The sequence below is a fragment of the Plecotus auritus genome, assembly GCF_963455305.1.
Source record: "Plecotus auritus genome assembly, chromosome: 8".
In the NCBI taxonomy this organism is placed as follows: domain Eukaryota; kingdom Metazoa; phylum Chordata; class Mammalia; order Chiroptera; family Vespertilionidae; genus Plecotus; species Plecotus auritus.
In genome coordinates, this window is record NC_137782.1 from 87,080,025 (window position 1) to 87,101,807 (window position 21,783).

Here is a 21,783-nt window from a genome sequence, read left to right on the forward strand (position 1 = left end):
TCACAGATGCCAACAACATGGAAAGATGTATAGGGTGGCATCTGCCTAATTTTCTGCAAATCATCTGCCTGACAGGCAGGGCAGGGCAGGGCAGGACAGGGCAGGGCAGGACAGAGAATCATGGTGGGACTTTGGTACTCCCCTTTGATTCCTATAGTAGTCATTAAAGCCCTGTATGCTATCACTGCCTTCTCCGTCTCTGACATCTCTCCTGCTCCAGCCACACTGGCTGTCTTCCTCACTGTCTTTGAAGCATGCAACCTTGACCCTGCCCCAGGGCCTTTGCACTGCCCGTTTCCTCTGCCTAGAACCCCTCTCCCCAAAACCCCACCCCCAGGTACCTACACAGTTCCCTCTATCGACTCCTCAGATGTTCTGTCTTGGTGGCCTGCCCCCTTTGACCCCTTTATCTAAAACAATTTCTCATCATCTCACCCCTGCCGTTCTTATTCTGCTTTGTTTTTTCTCAGAGAATGGAGCACTAGTTGAAATTACATCATAGGTCGTATTGTTTATTGCCTGTTTCTCCTGCAGAATGCCAGCGCTTCCAGGGAAGGGGTATTTTCTGCTTTGCTCATCTGTGTTCCTGGCACCCAGCTCACAGTAGGCCCTAAATAGTTGTCAAATAAATGTATAAAGATTACCGTTGTTCCGAGCATTTACAGTCTCCTCAGTGCCTTGCATTTATCATTGCACCAGCCTGTGAGCCTGCAGTTCGCATCCAGGTTTGTCTGACTCCAACACCTTGGCTTGGCTTAGATATTCTGCCTCCTTAAGCTCCAGTTGCCTCTTCTGTGAGATGATTTGACAATAGTACAAATACATATAGGAGTCGGGGCCCTGGCAAGTGGCAGATGGTATGCCCGGAATAATAAGTGGAAGAGAATTTGATAAGGGCTCTATTCACAATGGGCTACAGGAGGAAATGGTGTTATGGGAGCCTGTTGAGAGCTAAATTCATGGCTGAAGGTGCCTCCTCACCAGGAGCCAGGCTGAGTCAAGGGGTGGGGTGGGGGGGGGCAACAAACACCCGGGCTGCACTCTCCTTCCTACCAGCACCTCTATGCACTGACGTCCGGTGGCATCTGGGGTCAGGGAGCCTCTGTAATGCACAGGCTTCCCAGAGGGCACAGGACAAAGGACGCCTGAGAGCACACCATCTCCTAAGATTGTTGTGAGGATTACATGTGACTGCCTGGCTCAGCACAGTGACATCATTGATGTCATTATTAGGTGCACGATGAAAGCAATCATGATTGTTAGGTTGCCAAGCTTGATCCCTTCCTCCCTCCTCCCTCTCTCTTTCCTCCCTCTTCTCTCTCTCCCTCCTTCCTTCCTCCCTCCTCCCTTCGTCCCTCCCTCCTTCCTCCTTCCTCCCTCCTTCCTCTCTCCTCCTTTTCTCCTCCCTCCCTCCTTCCTCTGAGCATTTCAGCTCTGCTAAAAGTGGAGATCTGTGCAAGGGTACGTGACTTCCTGAGGTGCCAGAAGCAACACTGTGTTTCCAACACAGTGACCTCATTCCTCCATTCAAGGATGTACTTTGTCTCACATTTTCATGTTGCCGAACTAGGACGTGTCTCAGAGCTGGTGAGGGCTTTTTATGAGGACCCACCTGTTTTTCTGTTCACCACTGTGTCTCCTGACTCACAGTAGTCACTTGGTAAATATTTGTGGAATGAGTGAATTAAGTTCGACGGTAGGAGCCCCTGTGTGTGCATGAGTGTGTGTGTGTGTGTGTGTGTGTGTGTGGTGTGTGAGACTTGGGACTCAGCCCATCCGACTGGCCCCTGAACTGGAGCTTCTTGCTCTGCATCGCACCGCCACCTGCCACCTCCATCCCAGAAGGCAGATGGGGTCTCGTTTGACATCAGCTGTACTTTGGGCGACTGGAAACTTTTGCTGTGTGTGAATGACAGCAAAGCATCTCAAGTATTGATTTGGGAGTTACAAGCAAATTTTAGCAAACAGGCAAAGTCACAAATACAGAATCTTTAAATAATGAGGATCAACATAGATATCTATAATAATAAGAGCATAATATGCTAATTAGATCAGATGTCCTTCCAGACGACCTCCCAGAGAAAGCTGTGGCGGCGGGGGCTGAGGCAGAGGCAGCCGCCACGGTGGAGGGGGCTGAATCCTTTGCATGAATTTCGTGCATCGGGCCTCTAGTGTAAATATAATACCTGTGTGAATTCTTAAACGTTGTGAAGCACTGCTTTGCAGGTTTTAAACTGTATGTACGTATGTCACCAGAAGCAACCTCTGTAAGAGGCTGCTTTCCACTCCATGCTGTTGCTGTAGCTGAGGTTCATGTTGCTGCAGCAGAGGATTAGCTGTATTTACTGAGCACTTGCTATGTGCCAGAAGCATGTGCAGTATGTACTGTATATGTTGTATCCGGTTGAATCCTCAAGGCCTCCCTATCAGGTGAATATTCTTTTTATTCCTTCTGACAGGAAGAATCTGAGGCACAGAGAGGTGAAATCAGTTTTCAGTGCTTAAGAAATGTTTACTGAAGGAATGAGTGACGAGAACAACCTAAATGATCACCAGAAGGATGATGGATGAATAAAACGTGGGAATGTTAAGTTTAGGTAGATGTATAAACAGTTACCATAGAGAAACTTTTGAGGAAGGCATGGGCTTAGGGTTGCAAGAATCCTAGTGCTTTGCATGGTGTTTTTGAAGGTTTGGCTTGTGGGAAGGTGGAGATCTGGCCCCAGGCCAGCCCAAGGCCATGCAAGTTGCCCCTGGAGACTCTACCTTCTCTTCCAGCTGTCTCCTGCATTGTGGCAGAGTGGAGTGGCTGGAGTCGCTGTGCCAAACCCTGTCAGGTCTCCTACCGTGTCCGCAGGAGGCATGTCCTGCAGGAGCCAAGGAATGGGGGTGTTCCCTGCCCCCATTTGGAAGAGCAGGCTGGCTGCGTGGAGTACCGGAGCCACCAGGGAGTGGAGTGCCAGCAGTCCTTGTGTGAGTTGCGTGGCCACCAGGGGTGACTGTCAGATCCTGTGTGGGGTCCAAGTTTGGGGTAGGACTTTGCCTTCCTTTGCCCTGATCCCCTCTTCTCATTTTGTGAATGAGGTAAGAAGCTCTGACTTCCTCTGGGCATCTCGTCTTCTTTCTACACATCTCCCAGTGTGAACATCAGGGCTTTGTATGCACACGATGGGGAACCCAACTTAAACTGACCTGAGCAAAAATGTGTGCCTCCCATGGACACAGACAATAGGGTGGTGAAGGCCTTGGGTGGGGGCAGGAGCAGGCTGGGAGAGATCAATGGGGAGGAAAAAGGGGACATATGTAATACTTTCAACAATAAAGATTAAAACACACACACACACACACAATTCCTCCCCCCATAAGAAACCCCCCCCCCCCCACAAAAGAATATATGGCCAGGTACAAAAAAAAAAAAATGTGGCTCATGTAACTAAAATTCCAGTGGATGCATTCATGGCTGGATCCAGGAGCTCAAGCAATGTGGCCAGGACTCTCCGTTTCTCAGTTCTGTTTTCCTCTGAGTTGGCCTCATTCTCAGGCCAACTGGGGATGGTCTTTGATAGCTCCAGGCTTACCTCCAACCTAACAGCTAGAAGAAAAGGTCTCTTTCCTCATAGTTTCAGCAAATGTCCTGGGATGATATCTTATTGGCTTGACCTGGGTCATGTATCCACTGCTGAACCAATCAATATGCCCAGAGCGATAGAATACACTGATTGGCCAAGCCTGGGCATGTGCTCCCTTTGAAGCTGGGAGGGGGGTCAGTCCTATTTGAGTGAGATTAGGGGAGGGGTGTTCTCCAAAGGAAAATTGGGTTGAATGATGTAGGACAGACACAACTACAGAAGTCAGTGACATTGCACACCTGGACAAAAGTTTTTATGCCACTACAAAAACAAACAAACAAAACACGTGATGCCGGTTTTGTAGCTGAAGAAAGTGACCAAGAGAGTGCAGTGGTTTTCCTGAAGTAGAAGAGGAGGTAGCAGGGCTCCATGCTGCAACCTGGTGGGGAGAGGTCATTCTACAACGACATCACAAACTTTATCCTGGTGTTGCCCTCCTGCTTTCAATTCTCCAATAGCGACCCAGTGCCCTTAGAGTAAAACCCAAACACCTCATCATGGTCTATAAGCTCTTGCCTCGTGTGACCTCATCTCTAAGCTCTCTTGCCCCATTTTATTTTATTTTTTAAAATATATATTTACTGATTTCAGAGAGGAAAGGAGAGGGAGAGAGAGAAAATCATTGATTGGCTGCCTCCTTCACGCTCCCTCTTGGGGAATCGAGCTCACAACCTGGGCATGTGCCCTGACCAGGAATCAAACCGTGACTTCCTTGTTCATAGGTTGATGCTCAACCACTGAGCCACGCCTGCTGCACCCCCCCCCCCCCAACCGCCACCCGTCCACATTTTAAAGGCTCATTCTGATCATCGAGGGGACAGTGGATCAGGGGGCAGCAGGGAGGCCAAGGAAGAGGTGACTGCAGTGGTGCATATAAGAGAGGATGGTGGCTGGACCAGGGTGGTGGCAATGGGATGATGGCAGTGGCAATGTCATTCCTTTTGCCTAAAATCCTTCTCCCTGTCCTCCGACACCCATATCTAACCTTGCCCCGCCTATTATTTCCTGCCCAGATGTCAGTTTCCCAGGAAGACCTTCCTGACTGTCCCTATTATGTGCCAAGCACTTTGCCACATTCCTTGACTCTGTGAGGCCAATGATACTGTTCTCATTTTTTTTTAGAAGGGGAAACCAAGGCTCATGGAGACACAAAACTTGCCCAAGATACATTGCTTACCATAAATCATCTTATGTAATCCTAACAATAGCTATATGATATAGGTCCTAATATTATCCCCATTTTGCTGATGAGACGGGCTTAGCAGGTGCAGTCACTTGACCAAGATCACTCAACTATAAGAGGCAGAGCTGGAACTAGAACCTGGGCTTCTCTGGGGCTCTCCTCACTTCCTTAGGCTGCACCAAAAGAAGCAACATGGATGTTTAAAGAGAGGATGGGAGATTTCATATTAAGTGTTATGGCAAAGGCCAAGCCCATAAAGGGTCTCTATGGCAGCAGCAGGAGAGGGGCTTGGGGTACCCCAGTGTGGGCCTTTTCTAGGTCACTAGCATTAGTTCAACCCCAAACTTTAAAAAAATATTTTTATTGATTTTAGAAAGGAAGGGAGAGGGAGAGGAATTTTAATGATGAGAGAGAATCATTGATCAGCTGCTTCTTGCACATCCCCCTATGGGGATGAAGCCTGCAACTCCAGAATCAAACTGTAATCTCCTGCTTCATAGGTTGAGGCTCAACCACTGCCACCAGCCGGGCAATACCAACTCTTTGATTCAGCTCCATCACTCAGGGAATGGGGAGGAGTAGGGGCTTCCTTTGGACTTTTTATTTTCCTAATGAATCACCAACCTCTTTTTTTCTGTTTTCTGTCTGTTCTAGGAAGGAAGAGACTTGGAAGTTGGTCCAACAAAATAACTTATTAATTCATTTACCTATCCATCCCTGTGTACCTCCTTTCTTCCATCCTCACATCTCCCCATCCATTCATTCATCCATCCGTCCATGTGTCCAGTTTTCCATCCATTTATTTTATTCATTCATCTCTCCATCTGTCATATCTCTATCCATCCTCTTTGCATTCATCATCTCTTTCTTTTTCCTATCCAATCTTCCTATTTATTTACCCATCATCCATCCATTCTTCCTTTTTCCATCATTTAGCCATCCATCCATCCATCCATCCATCCATTCATGCATCCATTCATCCAACCAGTTTTTAACTCTTTTTTAAATTTAATAAATCTTCATTGTTCAGATTATTACAATTGTTTCTCCTTTTTCCCCCCATAGACTCCCTCCACCCGGTTCCCACCCCACCCTTTGCCCTTACCTCCCCCCACACTGTCCTCATCCATAGGTGTACGATTTTTGTCCAGTCTCTTCCTGCAGCCCCAATACCACTTTCCCCCTGAGAATTATCAGTCCACTCCCTTTCTATGCCCCTGATTCTATTATATTCACCAGTTTATTCTGTTCCTCAGATTTTTAATTCACTTGATTTTTAGGTTCACTTGTTGATAGATATGTATTTGTTGGTCATAATTTTTATCTTTACTTTTTTCTTCTTTCTCTTCTTAAAGAATACCTTTCAGCATTTCATATAATACTGGTTTGGTGGTGATGAACTCCTTTAGCTTTTTCTTATCTGTGAAGCTCTTTATCTGACCTTCCATTCTGAATAATAGCTTTGCTGGGTAGAGTAGTCTTGGTTGTAGGTTCTTGCTATTCATCCCTTTGAATATTTCTTGCCACTCCCGTCTGGCCTGCATACTTTCTGTTGAGAAATCAGCTGACAATCGTATGGGTGCTCCCTTGTAGGTAATTAACTGTTTTTCTCTTGCTGCTTTTAATATTCTCTCTTTGTCTTTTGCTCTTGGCATTTTAATTATGATGTGTCTTGGTGTGGTCCTCTTTGGATTCCTTTTGTTTGGGGTTCTGTGCACTTCCTGGACTTGTAAGTCTATTTCTTTCACCAGGTGGGGGAAGTTTTCAGTCATTATTTCTTCAAATAGGCTTTCAGTATCTTGCTCTCTCTCTTCTGGCAAATTCAGATGTTGGTACACTTGAAGTTGTCCCAGAGGCTTCTTACACTATCTTCAACTTTTTGGATTCTTTTTTCTTTTTTCTTTTCCAGTTGAGTGTTTTTTGCTTCTTTGTATTTCAAATCTTTGACTTGATTCTTGCATTCCTCTAGTCTGCTGTTGGGTCACTGTATAATATTTTTTATTTCAGTCAGTGTATGTTTAATTTCTAGTTGGTCCTTTTTCATATCTTCGAGGGTCTCATTATATTTATCGGCCTTTTCTAGGATATTCTTGAAAAGCCTTATAACCGTGGTTTTGAATTCTATATCCAGTCGTTTTTTTCCCTCCATTTCTTTCGTTTGTGATCTATTTCTTTGTCTCCGCATTTTCGCTGCTTCCCTGAGTTGGTAGGGTATATTTGTGTGCTAGGTTTCCTACATGGCCCAGTGGGTCGGCCTCCCCAGTTAACCTGAGGTGGACACTCTTGGTGCACCCCTTTGTGGACTGTGTGTACAGCCTTGTTGTAGTTAAGTCTTGATTGTTGTTGGTATCACTGGGAGGAATTGACCTGCAGGCCAGCTGGCTGTGAGGATCAGCTGTGTCTACACTGGGAGAAGTTTGGTGCTAGAGACAGCCTTATAGGATCAGACTTACAAAATTGCAATAGCCTCTGTGCTCAGCTTGGATGGGGCGGAGTCTCAGGGCGGAACAGACAGTCTTGGCTTCCCGTCAGCCCTGCCCTTGCGCGTGCGCTTCCAGACCTCTGCCTTCCGCGGCTCCCCTGAGTTTCCGCCTGACAGTCCAGATTCCCCCCGTAAGAGTGTGGGTCCCCAGGGGCTCGCTCAGAACTGGGGTTCAGTGCAGTCGGAACTGGGGTTCAGTGCAGTCAGGAGCTTCCGTCTCCCTTCTGCTAGGGAAAGCCTGCGGCAACCTCCGCATTCAGTCTTCTCTGCAAGCACCCGTGCGCGTGTGCGCCTCCAGACCCCTGCCCGCTGCGGCTCCCCCAAGTCTTCGTGTGCCTTTCTCTACCTGACAGTCCAGACTCCCCCTGTATGAGCCTGGGTCCATGGGGTATCGCCCGGAACTGGGGTTCAGTGCAGTTGGGGGCTTCCTTCGCCCTCCCACCAGAGAAAGTCAGCCAGGCACTCAGCTGCCCTTCCTCTCTGCATGTGCCTCCGTACCTCAGCCCTTTGCCACTCCTCTGATTCTCCAAGAGCTTTTCTCTTTCCTTCTAGTTGTAGAATTTCTTTTTTTTTAATTTAATAAACCTTTATTGTTCAGATTATTACAATTGTTTCTCCTTTTTCCCCCCATAGCTCCCCTCCACCCGGTTCCCACCCCACCCTTTGCCCTTACCTCCCCCCACACTGTCCTCATCCATAGGTGTACGATTTTTGTCCAGTCTCTTCCTGCAGCCCCCATACCCCTTTCCCCCTGAGAATTATCAGTCCACTCCCTTTCTATGCCCCTGATTCTATTATATTCACCAGTTTATTCTGTTCCTCAGATTTTTAATTCACTTGATTTTTAGGTTCACTTGTTGATAGATATGTATTTGTTGGTCATAATTTTTATCTTTACTTTTTTCTTCTTCCTCTTCTTAAAGAATACCTTTCAGCATTTCATATAATTCTGGTTTGGTGGTGATGAACTCCTTTAGCTTTTTCTTATCTGTGAAGCTCTTTATCTGACCTTCCATTCTGAATAATAGCTTTGCTGGGTAGAGTAGTCTTGGTTGTAGGTTCTTGCTATTCATCCCTTTGAATATTTCTTGCCACTCCCGTCTGGCCTGCATACTTTCTGTTGAGAAATCAGCTGACAATCGTATGGGTGCTCCCTTGTAGGTAATTAACTGTTTTTCTCTTGCTGCTTTTAATATTCTCTCTTTGTCTTTTGCTCTTGGCATTTTAATTATGATGTGTCTTGGTGTGGTCCTCTTTGGATTCCTTTTGTTTGGGGTTCTGTGCACTTCCTGGACTTGTAAGTCTATTTCTTTCACCAGGTGGGGGAAGTTTTCAGTCATTATTTCTTCAAATAGGCTTTCAGTATCTTGCTCTCTCTCTTCTGGCAAATTCAGATGTTGGTACACTTGAAGTTGTCCCAGAGGCTTCTTACACTATCTTCAACTTTTTGGATTCTTTTTTCTTTTTGCTTTTCCGGTTGAGTGTTTTTTTGCTTCTTTGTATTTCAAATCTTTGACTTGATTCTTGCGTTCCTCTAGTCTGCTGTTGGGTCTCTGTATAATATTTTTTATTTCAGTCAGTGTATGTTTAATTTCTAGTTGGTCCTTTTTCATATCTTCGAGGGTCTCATTATATTTATCGGCCTTTTCTAGGATATTCTTGAAAAGCCTTATAACCGTGGTTTTGAATTCTATATCCAGTCGTTTTTTTCCCTCCATTTCTTTCGTTTGTGATCTATTTCTTTGTCTCCGCATTTTCGTTGCTTCCCTAAGTTGGTAGGGTAGGTTTGTGTGCTAGGTTTCCTATATGGCCCAGTGGGTCGGCCTCCCCAGTTAACCTGAGGTGGACACTCTTGGTGCACCCCTTTGTGGACTGTGTGTACAGCCTTGTTGTAGTTAAGTCTTGATTGTTGTTGGTATCACTGGGAGGAATTGACCTGCAGGCCAGCTGGCTGTGAGGATCAGCTGTGTCTACACTGGGAGATTTTTGGTGCTGGAGACAGCCTTATAGGATTAACCTTGGCAGATTGCAAAGGCCTCTGTGCTCAGCTTGGAAGGTGCGGAGTCTCAGGGCGGAGCAGACAGTCTTGGCTTCCTGTCAGCCCTGCCCTTGCGCGTGCGCTTCCAGACCTCTGCCTTCCACGGTTTCCCAGTTTCTGCCTTACAGTCCAGATTTCTCCCGTAAGAGCAGGGGTCCCCAGGGGCTTGCCCGGAACTGTGGTTCAGTGCAGTCTGAAGCCTCCGACTCCCCTACGCCAGGGACAGCCTGTGGTAACCTCTGCAGTCAGTCCTTGTGCACACTCATGCCTCCAGACCCCTGCCGCTGCGGCTCCGCTGAGTCTCCGAGTTTCTGAGTCTCCGTGTGCCTTTCTCACCACCAGACAGTCCAAACTCCCCCTGTATGAGCCTGGGTCCACATGGTTTCGCCCGGAACTGAGGTTCAGTGCAGTTGGAACTGGGGTTCAGTGGTTGGGGGCTTCCTTCACCCTCCTGCCAGAGAAAGCCAGCCAGGCACTCCGCCGCCCTTCCTCTCTGCACGCGCGTGTCTCCGTACCTCAGCTCTTTGCCGCTCCTTCTCCGTGAGCTTTCCTTTTTCCTTCTAGTTGTAGAATTTCCACTCAGCCAGCTTTCCTGTGGTTCTGGATGGTGTCCGTTCTGTCTTTTAGTTGTAGTTTTGAAATTGTTGTGAGAGGCAGCAGTTTAGGTGCTTACTTATGCTGCCATCTTGGTTTCTCCTCTCCAGTTTTTAACTCTTTTATCTACTTTTTACTTACTCATGTATTTATAAAAATCATTCATTTGAAAAGCGTTTGAGACCCCCCTATGCAACTCACTGTGCTAGGCCCTGAGTTTCAGAAATAAATACGATCCTTCCTCCAGCATCACATAAAGGGTACTAGTGGGGACCACTTACCCAGTTTCAGGTTCCCATAGTCTCCTTAGGGCTGCTATATGAATGACTCAGAAGCCAGGAGTACCTAACTCAGCGTCCTGTGGTCGTGCTGAGTTACCTAACTGTTTTCTCCTTGGCCCGCAGTCCCTGCTCTGATAACCACAGGCAGATACGGGAAAGAACGGAAAAAGCAAAGTGTCCTCAAGGGGCAGGAGATATTAGGGTAAGTTGAAACAAATGAACCCAAAGTCAAACTAAACTTTGTGTACATTTTCATCATGTCTTTCTCTTACCTTGACTCCCTATTTCTTGTCCTGTTACGTTTGTAAGCTCATTAGCATGCTTTTGAAGTCCTTAATAATTGGTCTCCATTACAATTAATTAATTAATTAATTCACTCACTCTCAATGTTTATTGAGTGCCCATTATATGAAAGGCACTGTGATAGGCCTTGGGGCTATAGCAAGGAGCAAAAAAGGACAGACATACTTGTCTTCATGGAGTGGACAGTCTAGTTCGAGGAGACAGGCAATAAACAAATAGCATGTCAATGGTGCTAAGTGCTATGCAGAGAAATAAGGCAGGGAAGAGGGTGGGAGTGCCTGTGGCCTCCTCACTGAGAAGGAGACATTTGAACTAGTATCTGGAGGAGGCTTTCTAGAGGAAGAGCAGGTCTGCAAAAGGGACCAGAAAGTGCAAAGGTCCCTGGGCAGGGCATGCCTGGTGTGTTCAGGATCAGCCAGACCAGTGTGGCTGGATGCAGGGAGAATGAGAGTGTAGGAAATAAGGTCAGAAATATATCTCACTGGGCCTATGGGCTGTGGTGAGAAGTTGGACACTTTCTCATGAGACACGAGTCATGGGAAGATTTTGAGCAGAGGAGTGACATGATCTCCCTTGAGTTTTCACAGGATCCCTTTGAATGATATTTGGAGAGAGGCAAGAAGGGAATCAGGAGACCAATAGGGAGGCTACTGCAATAGTCTAGGCCAGTGGTCAGCAAACTCATTAGTCAACAGAGCCAAATATTAACAGTACAACGAATGAAATTTCTTTTGAGAGCTAAATTTTTTAAACTTAAACTTCTTCTAATACCACTTCTTCAAAATAGACTTGCCCAGGCCGTGGTATTTTGTGGAAGAGCCACACTCAAGGGGCCAGAGAGCCGCATGTGGCTCGTGAGCCGCAGTTTGCCGACCATGGGTCTAGGCGAGAGATGGAGGTGGGTTGGACCAGGGTGATAGCCCTGTACCTTGTGAAGAGTGAACTGCAGGGACTGGAGTGAATTGCAGGGACTGGAGGCAGACCAGTGGGCTGGGGATGGTGGTGATGAGGTCAAGCTTCAGGATATTGCCTGGCACATGGCAGGTACTCAACAAATATCAATGGAAAGAATAAGGTCTGAACAAAAGCAATGGCAATGGAGATAGAGAGGGAGCTATATTAGGATTCCTTTCGTTGCAGGTGACAGAAACTCAGCTCACACTGTGGAAAGGGGTACTATTGGTTTATATAACTGGGAAGGAAGTTTTGAAATAGTGTTACTTCAATCATGAGGTCAAATAGTGTTGTCAGGACTCACTCTCGTATTCATTCTCTCTCTCTCTCTAATATTCTCTATGCAGTGGCCAATGTGGGAACCAGCAGCCCAACATTCTCCCAGCTTAGCAATGCTAGGTCCCTTCCTCCAGTCTTAGTGTGTTATTTCTGGAGGAGAATTTGATTGGTCCTGCTTGAATCCAGCCCATCCTTGAACTAATCACTGTGGCCCGGAGGATGGGAACTCTGATTGGTCAGCTTTAATCATCTGCCCAGGCTAGTGGCAGGTGTAGGCAGCCAGGACCAGCCACCCAGATTGATTGCCCCTCCAAAAACAAAAAGGGTGAGGGCAAGAGTTCCCCAAATAAACTACAAAAAGGGAAGAGAAAGTGTATTGGGAAGACAAAAATTTCATTTATCACAGGCTTCTGGTAAGGGATAGACTCCTGAAGAGTTCTGCTGGCAGCTCAGAGAGGAAGGGACAGGTTTGGGGCTGTCCTAGGAGAAAACTGTCTCCTCCTGAGGCCTCCCAAAGGGTGCAGCCACCAGGAGGCATTAGCCACACAGTCACCCCTGAGTCCTTGATAAGCTGCATCTCCTCCAGCAGAGGGTGCCATTTACTGCCATTTGTAGAAAAGTTGGGTAGAGGTAAAATTTTGGCAAATTGGCTCTTACTTCAAATACCCCATAATGGGAAGTTTCCCTTTTAAATAATTCTCATGGAGAATCTCTTTTATAAAATAGGATCCTTTGTAAAATGAAATGTAGTGGTTAGGAGTGTCAATTTAGGCTTTTGGGGTTTATTGATGGTTCTATTTTAGGCACAACCTCTTATTAGTTGTGACTGTAGACAAGTTAACTCTCTGATTCTCAGTTTCCTAATCTGTAAACTGGGGCAACACCTACCTCACAGGATTTCCTTATTCCATTGGACCAAATGATTCATTCAGCACATTTTTATGAGCCAGTACTGTTCTAGGAGTTGGACACTATGGTGAACAGAACAAGCAGAAATTCCTGCCTTTGTGGGGCTGACATTCTAGTGAGGAGACAGATGAGAAAGAAACCATATAGTCTTTTGGATACAGTGCTTGGAAGAGGGCCTGACCATGGCCCGCAATGAGGTTAACTTAAAGGAGTAGGAGCCACGCCTCTTGTTGAATGCAACCTGTTTTTGCAGATTGGGTTGCCCCAAAGGTTACTATACCAGAGAGAAATTGTATCAACCTAGGCCTCCATAGGGACAGGTGCACTGTAGGTGCTCAATAAATGCTCACAGGTGCCTGGGGTGGTGTCTCCCTGTGTGGCTGCAGGTACTGTGTCCAGTTCCAGCTGGGGCCCATTCCAGGGAGCTGCTGGCAGGTGAGGGCACCCCATGCCCAGTGGACGAAGTATCTGACCCAGGGCCACCTGGTCTGTGTCAGGTGTGAGTGGCCTGCCCAGGATGCCAGGAGCCGACGTTGCTACGGGGACGGCGGCGGGGCCAGAGAGTGAGCAGTGGGACTGGGGCATGGGAAATGTGACTGCAGAGCCCAGGGCTTCCCTGCTGCATGAGGGGTGATGGTGCCACAGGAGCAAGATGCTGCTGCCCGGTCAGGGCGGGCCCTGGAAGGTCCTGGTCTCAGTATCTAAGGAGGAGCAGCCCCTGCCACTTCCAGTTATGTGACCCAGCGCAAATCTCATAACTTTTCTGAACTCCAATTTCCTGAAAATGTAGATAGTAAGATGAACTCCCCATGGAGTAATGGTGAAGGTTAAGCAAGATTGTGCAAGCCAAGGATTTAGCATATTTCCTGGCATCCAGAAAGAGCTCAAGAAAAGGGAGTTGGTATTACTGTGGAATCCTCAAAATTCCCTTAAAAGGCAAGTTTGGTTACTCTCATATTATAGATGAGGAAACCAAGGCTCAGAGAGGCAGTGTGCTTTAGCCAAGGTCACACAGCAGGATTTGACCTAGATTTGGATTATATCAGCCCCCTAGACCGCTTCCCACCAGAACAGGTGTCTCAGGAAGCACTTAGTATACTAATTGTAATAGCAGCTAACATTTATTGAATGTTTACTATGTGCTAAGCATTATTCTAAGCTCTTTATATTCATTCATTCATGTGGTCCCTTCTCTTATGGAGATAACATTTTGCTGTGAGGAAACAGACATTAGGCAGGAAAATTTGTAATTTGTCAGATGGGACACGTGTTAGGAAAAGAAAGCAGAATGAGGAGGAAGTTCTGGGGGTTGTTCCTTTTCGAGGAAGGTGACACTGAGGAGGTGACATTTAAACAGAGATCTGAAGGAAACGAGGGAGGGAGCCATGAGGATATTTGGGGGAAGATGTTCCAGGCAGAGGGAACAGCAAAGTAAAGGCCCTGAGGTGGGAGTGAGATGCCACTGTGGCCTGGGTGGAGTGAGAGAGGGGGAGCATGTTAGGAGGTAAGGACACATTAACACACAATATGCCATTGAAACATTCCAAGAACCCAAAATGGATACTTTTTGGATCCTTGGGTGCAAAGAGATGTGTAAGGTCACACACCTAGCAGGTAGTAGAACTGGGATTTAAACTTATACCATTCAGATCCCTGAGCTAAGTTCTAGACTGTTTCCCCTGACAGTGCTTTTCCGGTGCAGAGATTATTATACTGTAGGAATGAGAGCACCCTCTGGGTCTGTCTGTCCAGGGAGTTCTCCCATTTCAAAGACAATTTCTTTCCTTTTAAAACTGATCAGGGAATGCCAGTGACAAGTAGGGAATTACAGACAGACGTACCTGAACCAGAGGCATTGAGACTGCACAGATCCAGGCTCAAACCCATCTCTGGTCCTTACTCGCTGCGTGACTGTGGGCCAGCCCTCCACCTGAACTTGACAGTCCCCACCACTTGAGTTGTGGGAAGGATCCCCTGCCCTTTGCACAGCACCTGGCCCCTCATTGATACTTAGAAGCAGAAGCTGCTATTGTCATGTCTAACCTAAAATGGATATAATACCTACTTTGTGAAAATGAGATGTAATGGACATAATGAACTTGGCACATAGTAGGTGCCCAGTAAATAAATGGCAAACAATATTATCACATTCTAAAGAGGCCCACTCTACCCACCCCACTCTAATCTCTCTCTCACTTAGACCTGAGATTCTACCATTAGAGATGTGTTCTTTGGGCTATGCTCACTTCTGAGAGCCTTGGTTTATTCACCCATCTTTGAATAAGCCTTTCTAGTCCTAACACTCGGATTAATCCCCAGTTTCTCCTTTTGGATGCAAATATTTCAGGATTTGGGACATGGCACTTTGGTGAGGCTGAGATGAGGGTCACAGGAACCTTGGCTCCACCAGGAAGTGGCAGGAATGGAAAGCAGAGCCAGGGCTGTGCCAGGGAGAGCCGTCTCTCTCCATTCCCACCATACCCAGGCTCGCAACAGGTGATGGAAGGTCTGATTGGGGCATGAGCTCACCAGGCAGGACTGGCAGAGAAGGAGGATCAAAGTGAGGACAGAGAGGAGCTGTCAGCTGGATTCTTTCTGTGGGCAGCTGGCGAGGGCAGGCTTGCAAAGGGCCCGGGCCGGGAGGGATTAGCCTGTCAGTTGGGGATTTTTAGGAGGGTTTATTTAGCCTGAGAAGTGTCTCTGAGTTTGGGGCAAGCAGAAGGAACACTTCCATAGTCACGCACCTGTGGAGTGCTGGGCACTAGGTAGGCGCTTTACATTCTTCAGGCCCCCCAAGCCCTTGTGAGACAAGAGACATTAGCTCCATTTTGTATCATGAGGATGCCAACAATCATGGTAACTTTATAAACTATCATTTGTGAAGCCCCTATTGTGAGCCAGGCGCTGTGCTTAGAAGCTCAGGACAGTGCCCAGCACTTAATAGGCACTCCATCAGTATTTGTTACTATTGTCATTATTTTTGCATTTAAAAAAATATATTTTACTGATTTTTTTACAGAGAGGAAGGGAGAGGGATAGTTAGAAACATCAATGAGAGAGAAACATCAATGAGAGAGAAACATCGATCAGCTGCCTCCTACACAACCCCCACTGGGGATATGCCCACAACCAAGGTACATGCCCTTAACCGGAATCGAACCTGGGACCTTTCAGTCCGCAGGCCGATGCTCTATCCACTGAGCCAAACTGGTCAGGGCTATTTTTGCATTTTTAAAAAGATTTGAATTATGCCTACGGAGAATTGGCTAAAACATATATGAACATGTAAATAAATGTTTGGAAAGGAGACACATGTAGGTAGTCACCACCCAGGCAAGGAACAGAACCTGGCCAGCCTCCCAGCCCCCACACTGCTCCTAACCATAAAGGAAACCACCGTCCTTTCATGGAAAGCCATTAGACAGTTCTCTTAATAGCTCTACTCGGTGCAGATCCCTAAACACTATAGTTTAATCTTGTTTTCCCCCCAAAGTTTAAATTCATGAAATATGCAGCCGTGTGCCTTTTGGAATCGGCTCCTTTAGCTCGCTGTGAGGCTTGCAAGGTTCATTCACGTAGCTGCCTTGTAGCAGTAGAGCTTTCATTCTTATAGCTGACATGGTTAGTTATTGTCCGATCATTTTTTTTAAATCCTCACCAAGGATATTTTTTCCATTGATTTTTAGAGAGAGTGGAAGGGAGGGCGAGAGACAGAGACAGAAACATTGATGTGAGAGAGACACATCGATTGGTTGCTTCCTGCATGCACCCTGACCAGGGCCTGGGATGAGCCTGCAACCGAGGTACGTGCCCTTGACTGGAATCGATCCTGGAACCATTCAGTCCGCAGGTCAATGCTCTATCCACTGAGCCAAACAGGCTAAGGCTGTCATGATCATTTTTATTTTCTCTGCACACAGCATCACACAGAACCTTCCAAACTTCAGAGAGGCAGAGATTATGGATATTTCTTGTCCATTGAAGCGATGGTGGAGACTCCTAGGAGCTGGGTCATGACACTCCTTGATTCCAGGGCGTGTGTGTGTGTGTGTGTGTGTGTGTGTGTGTGCACGCCTTAATCCTCACCCGAGGATATATCTTTCTTTGACTCTAGAGAAGAGAGAGAGGAAGGGAGAGGGAGAGGGAGAGGGAGAGGGAGAGAGAGAGAAATACCAATCGGTTGCCTCACACATGTGCCCCAACCAAAGATTGAACCCATAACCCGGGTATGTGCCTGGACTGGGAATCAAACCTGTGACCCTTCTAACCACTTAGCATACTAGCCAGGGCAGAACCTATGTTCTTAGTGACTCCACTGTGTTGAAAAGGGTCACAGGGAGGTTAAGCAATTTTCCTGGTTTGCCACCTCCCCATACTCTAAGAAGTGAGTCTGGATTGTCCACATGGCCTCTGGGGTGGGCCCTGCGGCCGGCTCAGGGCCATTCTCCATCAGGCACAGCAGACATAGTGCCCAGTGCATGCCCACTTTTAGGATCCAGGAAAAGTTAAAACATTTAAAATTTCTTTGAATAATCAGAAGAAAAAAGATATAATAATCATGAAATCTAATAATGAATCCAGCTGGATTATGTTCATTTTTATACAATGCCGCTGTAAACTATGACTTAAAATATTTTTTTGCATGAAGGAAGGGGCCCCCACAGCAAATGTCCTGGAGCCTAGAGATTCAATGCCACTGAGCCAAGCCCGTCTCTTGCAGGAACCAGCTGTTGCTGTGGCAAGCGGCCGGCCACCCCCGGTGCCGAGGGACGTGGGCGAGGCTTGGGCAGCTCCCGGACTGTTCCTGCCCAGAGGTCCACAGCCTCATCTTCATCTAGTGCCTCGGCCCCCTAACCGTCCAGACCCCTCCTTTCTAAGGCCTCCCAGGGAACCTCCCGTCCCAGAGCTTGGATTCCACAGGGTTCAGGGAGTGGGGAGAAGCCTGCAAATATGAGACTGAAGGAATATGCCTGTCCTTATGTTGACACTGAAAACAGCTTTATGTTTCTCCTCGGTGCCAACTAGCCAGAGCCTTGCTCACATCTCCCTGTAGTTCCCGGCTTCCCAAATGCCCTCTCCTACACACACACTTGTGGCTTTTGCCCTGTCCTCCTTACCTGTACACTTACTTTTTACGGACTCTCCACTCCTCCCCATTTTCCCCACTTAAATAAATTCATTTTAAAAGGCAGCTTAAATACATGTGTTTAAAGAGGAATGTTTTAGCAAACTAGAAATGAAAATAAGTAACAGTAGTCCACATTTGTTACTAAGTATCTACAGAGCGCCAAGCGCTGTTCTGGCTCTTTTCACATATTGGCTTGTTGGATCCTGAGTTAGGTGCAATTATATCCCCATTTTACATGTGAGGAAATGGAGGCACAGAGACATTAGACCACTTGCCCGAGATCATCCAGTTAGTGAGTGGCACAGTGGGGATTTGAAACCCATGAGCTACATCTACTGCTAAGATTCCCTGCACTAGTAGTACATCAGCACCATGAGGGCAGGGTTTTGATCTGTTTTATTTCCTGCGCTGTCCCCTGTGCCTAGAACAGTGTCTGGCACGAAATAATGTTCAATAAATATTTATTGAATAAATGAACGAATAGATGAATGATCTAATTATTATGCTATAATTAGAAGGCAATTAGAAAAATGAACATAATGGAAACTAAACAAGTATGGCTAGGTATTGTTGCCTGTCCAAGGAGCTGAGCACAAAACCTGCTCTCTTCTTGTTCAAACAAGAAATTTGCGTGGGTGTGAGAGATAGTAAGGACCCACTGCTATCTAACGGAGACTTGGATCCCTAACAAATTAGGAGTTACAAGACTCGAAAGGGGACTAATTTTCTCCCCTTGGGAGTCAACTGTTACATATAATTAGAGGCTTGGTGCATGAAATTCGTGCATGGGGTGGGGGGGGGGGTCCCTCAGCCCAGCCTACACCCTCTCGCAATCTGGGACCCCTCGGACATACCTCTCACAATCCGGACCACTGGCTCCTAACTGCTGGCCTGCCTGCCTGCCTGATTGTCCCTAACCACTCTGCCTGCCTGCCTGATCGCCCCTAACTGCTCACCTGCCTTCCTGATTGCCCCTAACCAATCTGCCTGACTGCCTGATCACCCCTAACCACTCGCCTGCCTGCCTGATCACCCCTAACTGCTCACCTGCCTGCCTGATCGCCCCTAACTGCTTCTGCCTTGGCCCCCGCCACCGTGGCTTCATCTGGAAGGATGTACAGAAGGCTGTTCGGCTGTTCGGTCTAATTAGCATATTATGCTTTTATTATGATAGATTCTTTATTGTTGAAAGTATTACATATGCCTCCCTTTTCCCCCCATGACTTCCTCCAGCCCGCTCCCATCTATTAATATATATTTTGACAGCTTTATTGAGATACAATTTATATACCATACCATTTACTCATTTAAAGGGTACCATTCAGTCCCTTTTTAGTATATTCAATGCTGTTGTAAACCATCTTGTAGTCTATTATTTAATGTCCCATCTTGGGTTGGTGTAAAACCATCTCAGATCAAGTTCCCCACTTGCCACTTGGAGAAGCACCACTGTAATGAATACAGAGCTTTTGGGGAGTTGTGACTCCCATACCTTGTTAGGAGTGTGCCAGCTCAGTTTCCCCTCAGTTTGGGAGACAGGCCTTTGGACCCAGGAACACAGAGAACAGAGTTGGGGGAGAGGTGTATCTTTCAGCTGTCCTGGAGGCTGGGCAGGAACTGGCCCAAATGTTGCTGCTTTTCCATCCTCCTTCCTAAACCAGGGCTCTGGGCGCTTCTGGGAATCACTGTTCCCCCTCTCTGAGAGTGAATGAGTCACTGGGTAAGCTTTTCAGCAGCATCTGTGTATGCTGGTCTGGAGCGAGATGCTGGGGCGTGAAGAGGAGAGAGGTGCAGGTCAGCCAGGAGGCCAGCGAGTGGCTGCCCAACTCACATCCAGGCCAGGTTCCCTGGGAGCCAACTCTCCCTGACTCTGTACCTACACCTGTTTTGGCCGTAGAAGGCCATTTAATGTGGAAATCATTTTATCTGTGTTTGTGCTGTCTTCCCAAGCAGATTGTAAGTGCCTGAATTGCCCTGGCTCTGTAGCATATACTTTTTAGAGTCCATCATAGCTACCATTTTTTCACCCCTAAACAGTGATGCCTGTTTTAATCCCTCAATGACCCTATAAGGTAGGTGATCTTTTTCCCATTTACAGATAAGGAAACTGAGGCTCAGGAAAGTCCTGTGACCTGCATGAGCTGTTGTGATTAGGAAATACTGAAGCTGGGATTTGAACTGGACTCCAAAGCATGTGCTCTTGACTGAGCAGGAAAGCAGAGGCTGTGGTGGGAATGGTTAGGGCCCAGCATTATAGCTTAACAGATCCACGCTATGGCTTAGGAATGCATGGCCTTCACAAACCCGGAGATTGAACTTGGGACCGGACATCCAGCCTCCTGTTCCTGCCCATCCTGGCATGATACAGCCTGTGATGATGGGAGAAGAGGGCTCCGAGGAGGTTTCTCTGTACATCTCCACCTATAATTGGCTCTAAATGAAATGATCTCATCCCTGAACACTGAGAAAGTGGGTGGGGTGGGGTGAGGAAACAGCTCCCTGGCAACATCTGACATGGTTTGTGACTAACCCATCTCCCTGTAGGAGAGTGAGATGGTCCGTTCTCTCGGAGACTGTGTAAAAGTTTGGGGAAAAAATAGTCTTGGTAATAGATTGTAGAGGCTCCAGCTTTTTGGGCTTTTGTGAGGCCCAAGGCATTTCTCCATTCTATCCAAACCAGGTATCTTCTTACTGTTGCTCACAAGTCAACTTGACCACCTGTCACTCATGTCAAACCCTGGCTGGGAGGAGGTGAGCACAGCCAATGAATTCATCAAGTGACTTATCTTGATGGAGTTCTGTGGCCAGCTGAAGCTCATTTAAATGCCCATACATTAATTTTGAAAGACGAGCTCCTAATCAACTTTTAAAAAGCTTGTCACAGCACCATCTGTTTGGCGTTTGTCACTATTGCATTACATAAGAGGAAAGACATTTTTAAAGAATGCGGCTGCATTTAGTAATTGGATCGCTGGAGAGGAGCCAAGCCGGGGTGGATGGCACCGTGATTCGGAAATACCATAGGCCCTTCTCGGGGCTGTGGCGGCCTCCCCAAGTTCCACACGGTCGTGGCAGAGACCTGAATGAAACCCCGTTTGGGAGACAGGCCTGGATGGCTGCTTTTCCTCTTGCTTTTTCTCCCTCTCTAATTTTACCCCTCCCCATTTATTTTCTCTCATCCCTGCCACCTCAGATAATTCTTTCAAGTACCAAATGATTTCACTTCCCTAAGCCCCAATGTTCTCATCTGGAAAATGGGAGTAATAGTATAATGCTGCTGCAAGGTTTAAATGTATTAGTACACACAGTGGTAGCACATAGTGAGTGCTTGATAATTGTTTCCTATTTTAATATAAAGCTATGCCTGACACCTTGTAGGTGTCATGTCCGTTTTGCCTCAGCAAGTATTTAGGATTACTTAGAGGCAGGATTGGCTCCATGGATGTGCAACCAGGCAGTTGTTTGGTATAATGCTTTGCAGCCACTGTCTTTAAATTCTTAATAATTTTTGAACAAAGGGCCCCAAGTTTTCATTTTGCACTGGGCCCCGCCAATTCTGTAGCTGATCCCGCCTAGACATCTAGAATGATGCTGATTTATTCGATTGCCTGATTTTAAATTAAACAACGGAGTCCACATTTTAAAGTTAGGAGTGTTCACATAAAACTCTGATGTATTTGTGACAATTAGAACATTTTGCCATTGTGGGTCAACATTTCCAGGTGCTGCCAATAAGGGGCTGGAGCTGGGTTGCGGTGCCCTCACATAAGGCATGAGCTTCAGCCCAGCACGCCTAAGAGGCTTTGAACCAAGTCCCCTTGCTCATTTACAGAGCATCCGGCATGGCGTTTGGGGTCATGGCTTTGCCATATATGTTTTCAGCTTTGCCAGTCAATAGTCATTTGACCGTGAGCAAGTAGCTCTTTGCCTTAGTTTTCCACCTGTGAAATGAAAACGATGATGGTAATAGTAACCTCTCTTTTACATGTGAAGATTAGGCTGA

General features: G+C 46.9%; 1 protein-coding gene across 4 annotated transcripts in view; it reads left to right on the plus strand.

Annotated features, from left to right (window-relative positions):
• LOC308256073 (somatomedin-B and thrombospondin type-1 domain-containing protein-like) overlaps positions 1 to 21,783 on the plus strand; it is a 31,615-nt gene that overhangs the window by 4,612 nt on the left and 5,220 nt on the right. For 2 of the 4 annotated variants that reach the window (XM_080684063.1, XM_080684062.1), the window contains exons 2-3: positions 2,779 to 2,973; positions 10,331 to 10,409. In XM_080684063.1, the coding sequence (XP_080540189.1) occupies positions 2,779 to 2,973; positions 10,331 to 10,409 (274 nt within the window). Of the gene's footprint in view, positions 1 to 2,778; positions 2,974 to 10,330; positions 10,410 to 13,038; positions 13,216 to 17,372; positions 17,851 to 21,783 lie in introns of those variants that run through there. The other 2 variants (XM_080684060.1, XM_080684061.1) reach the window with 2 other exon arrangements.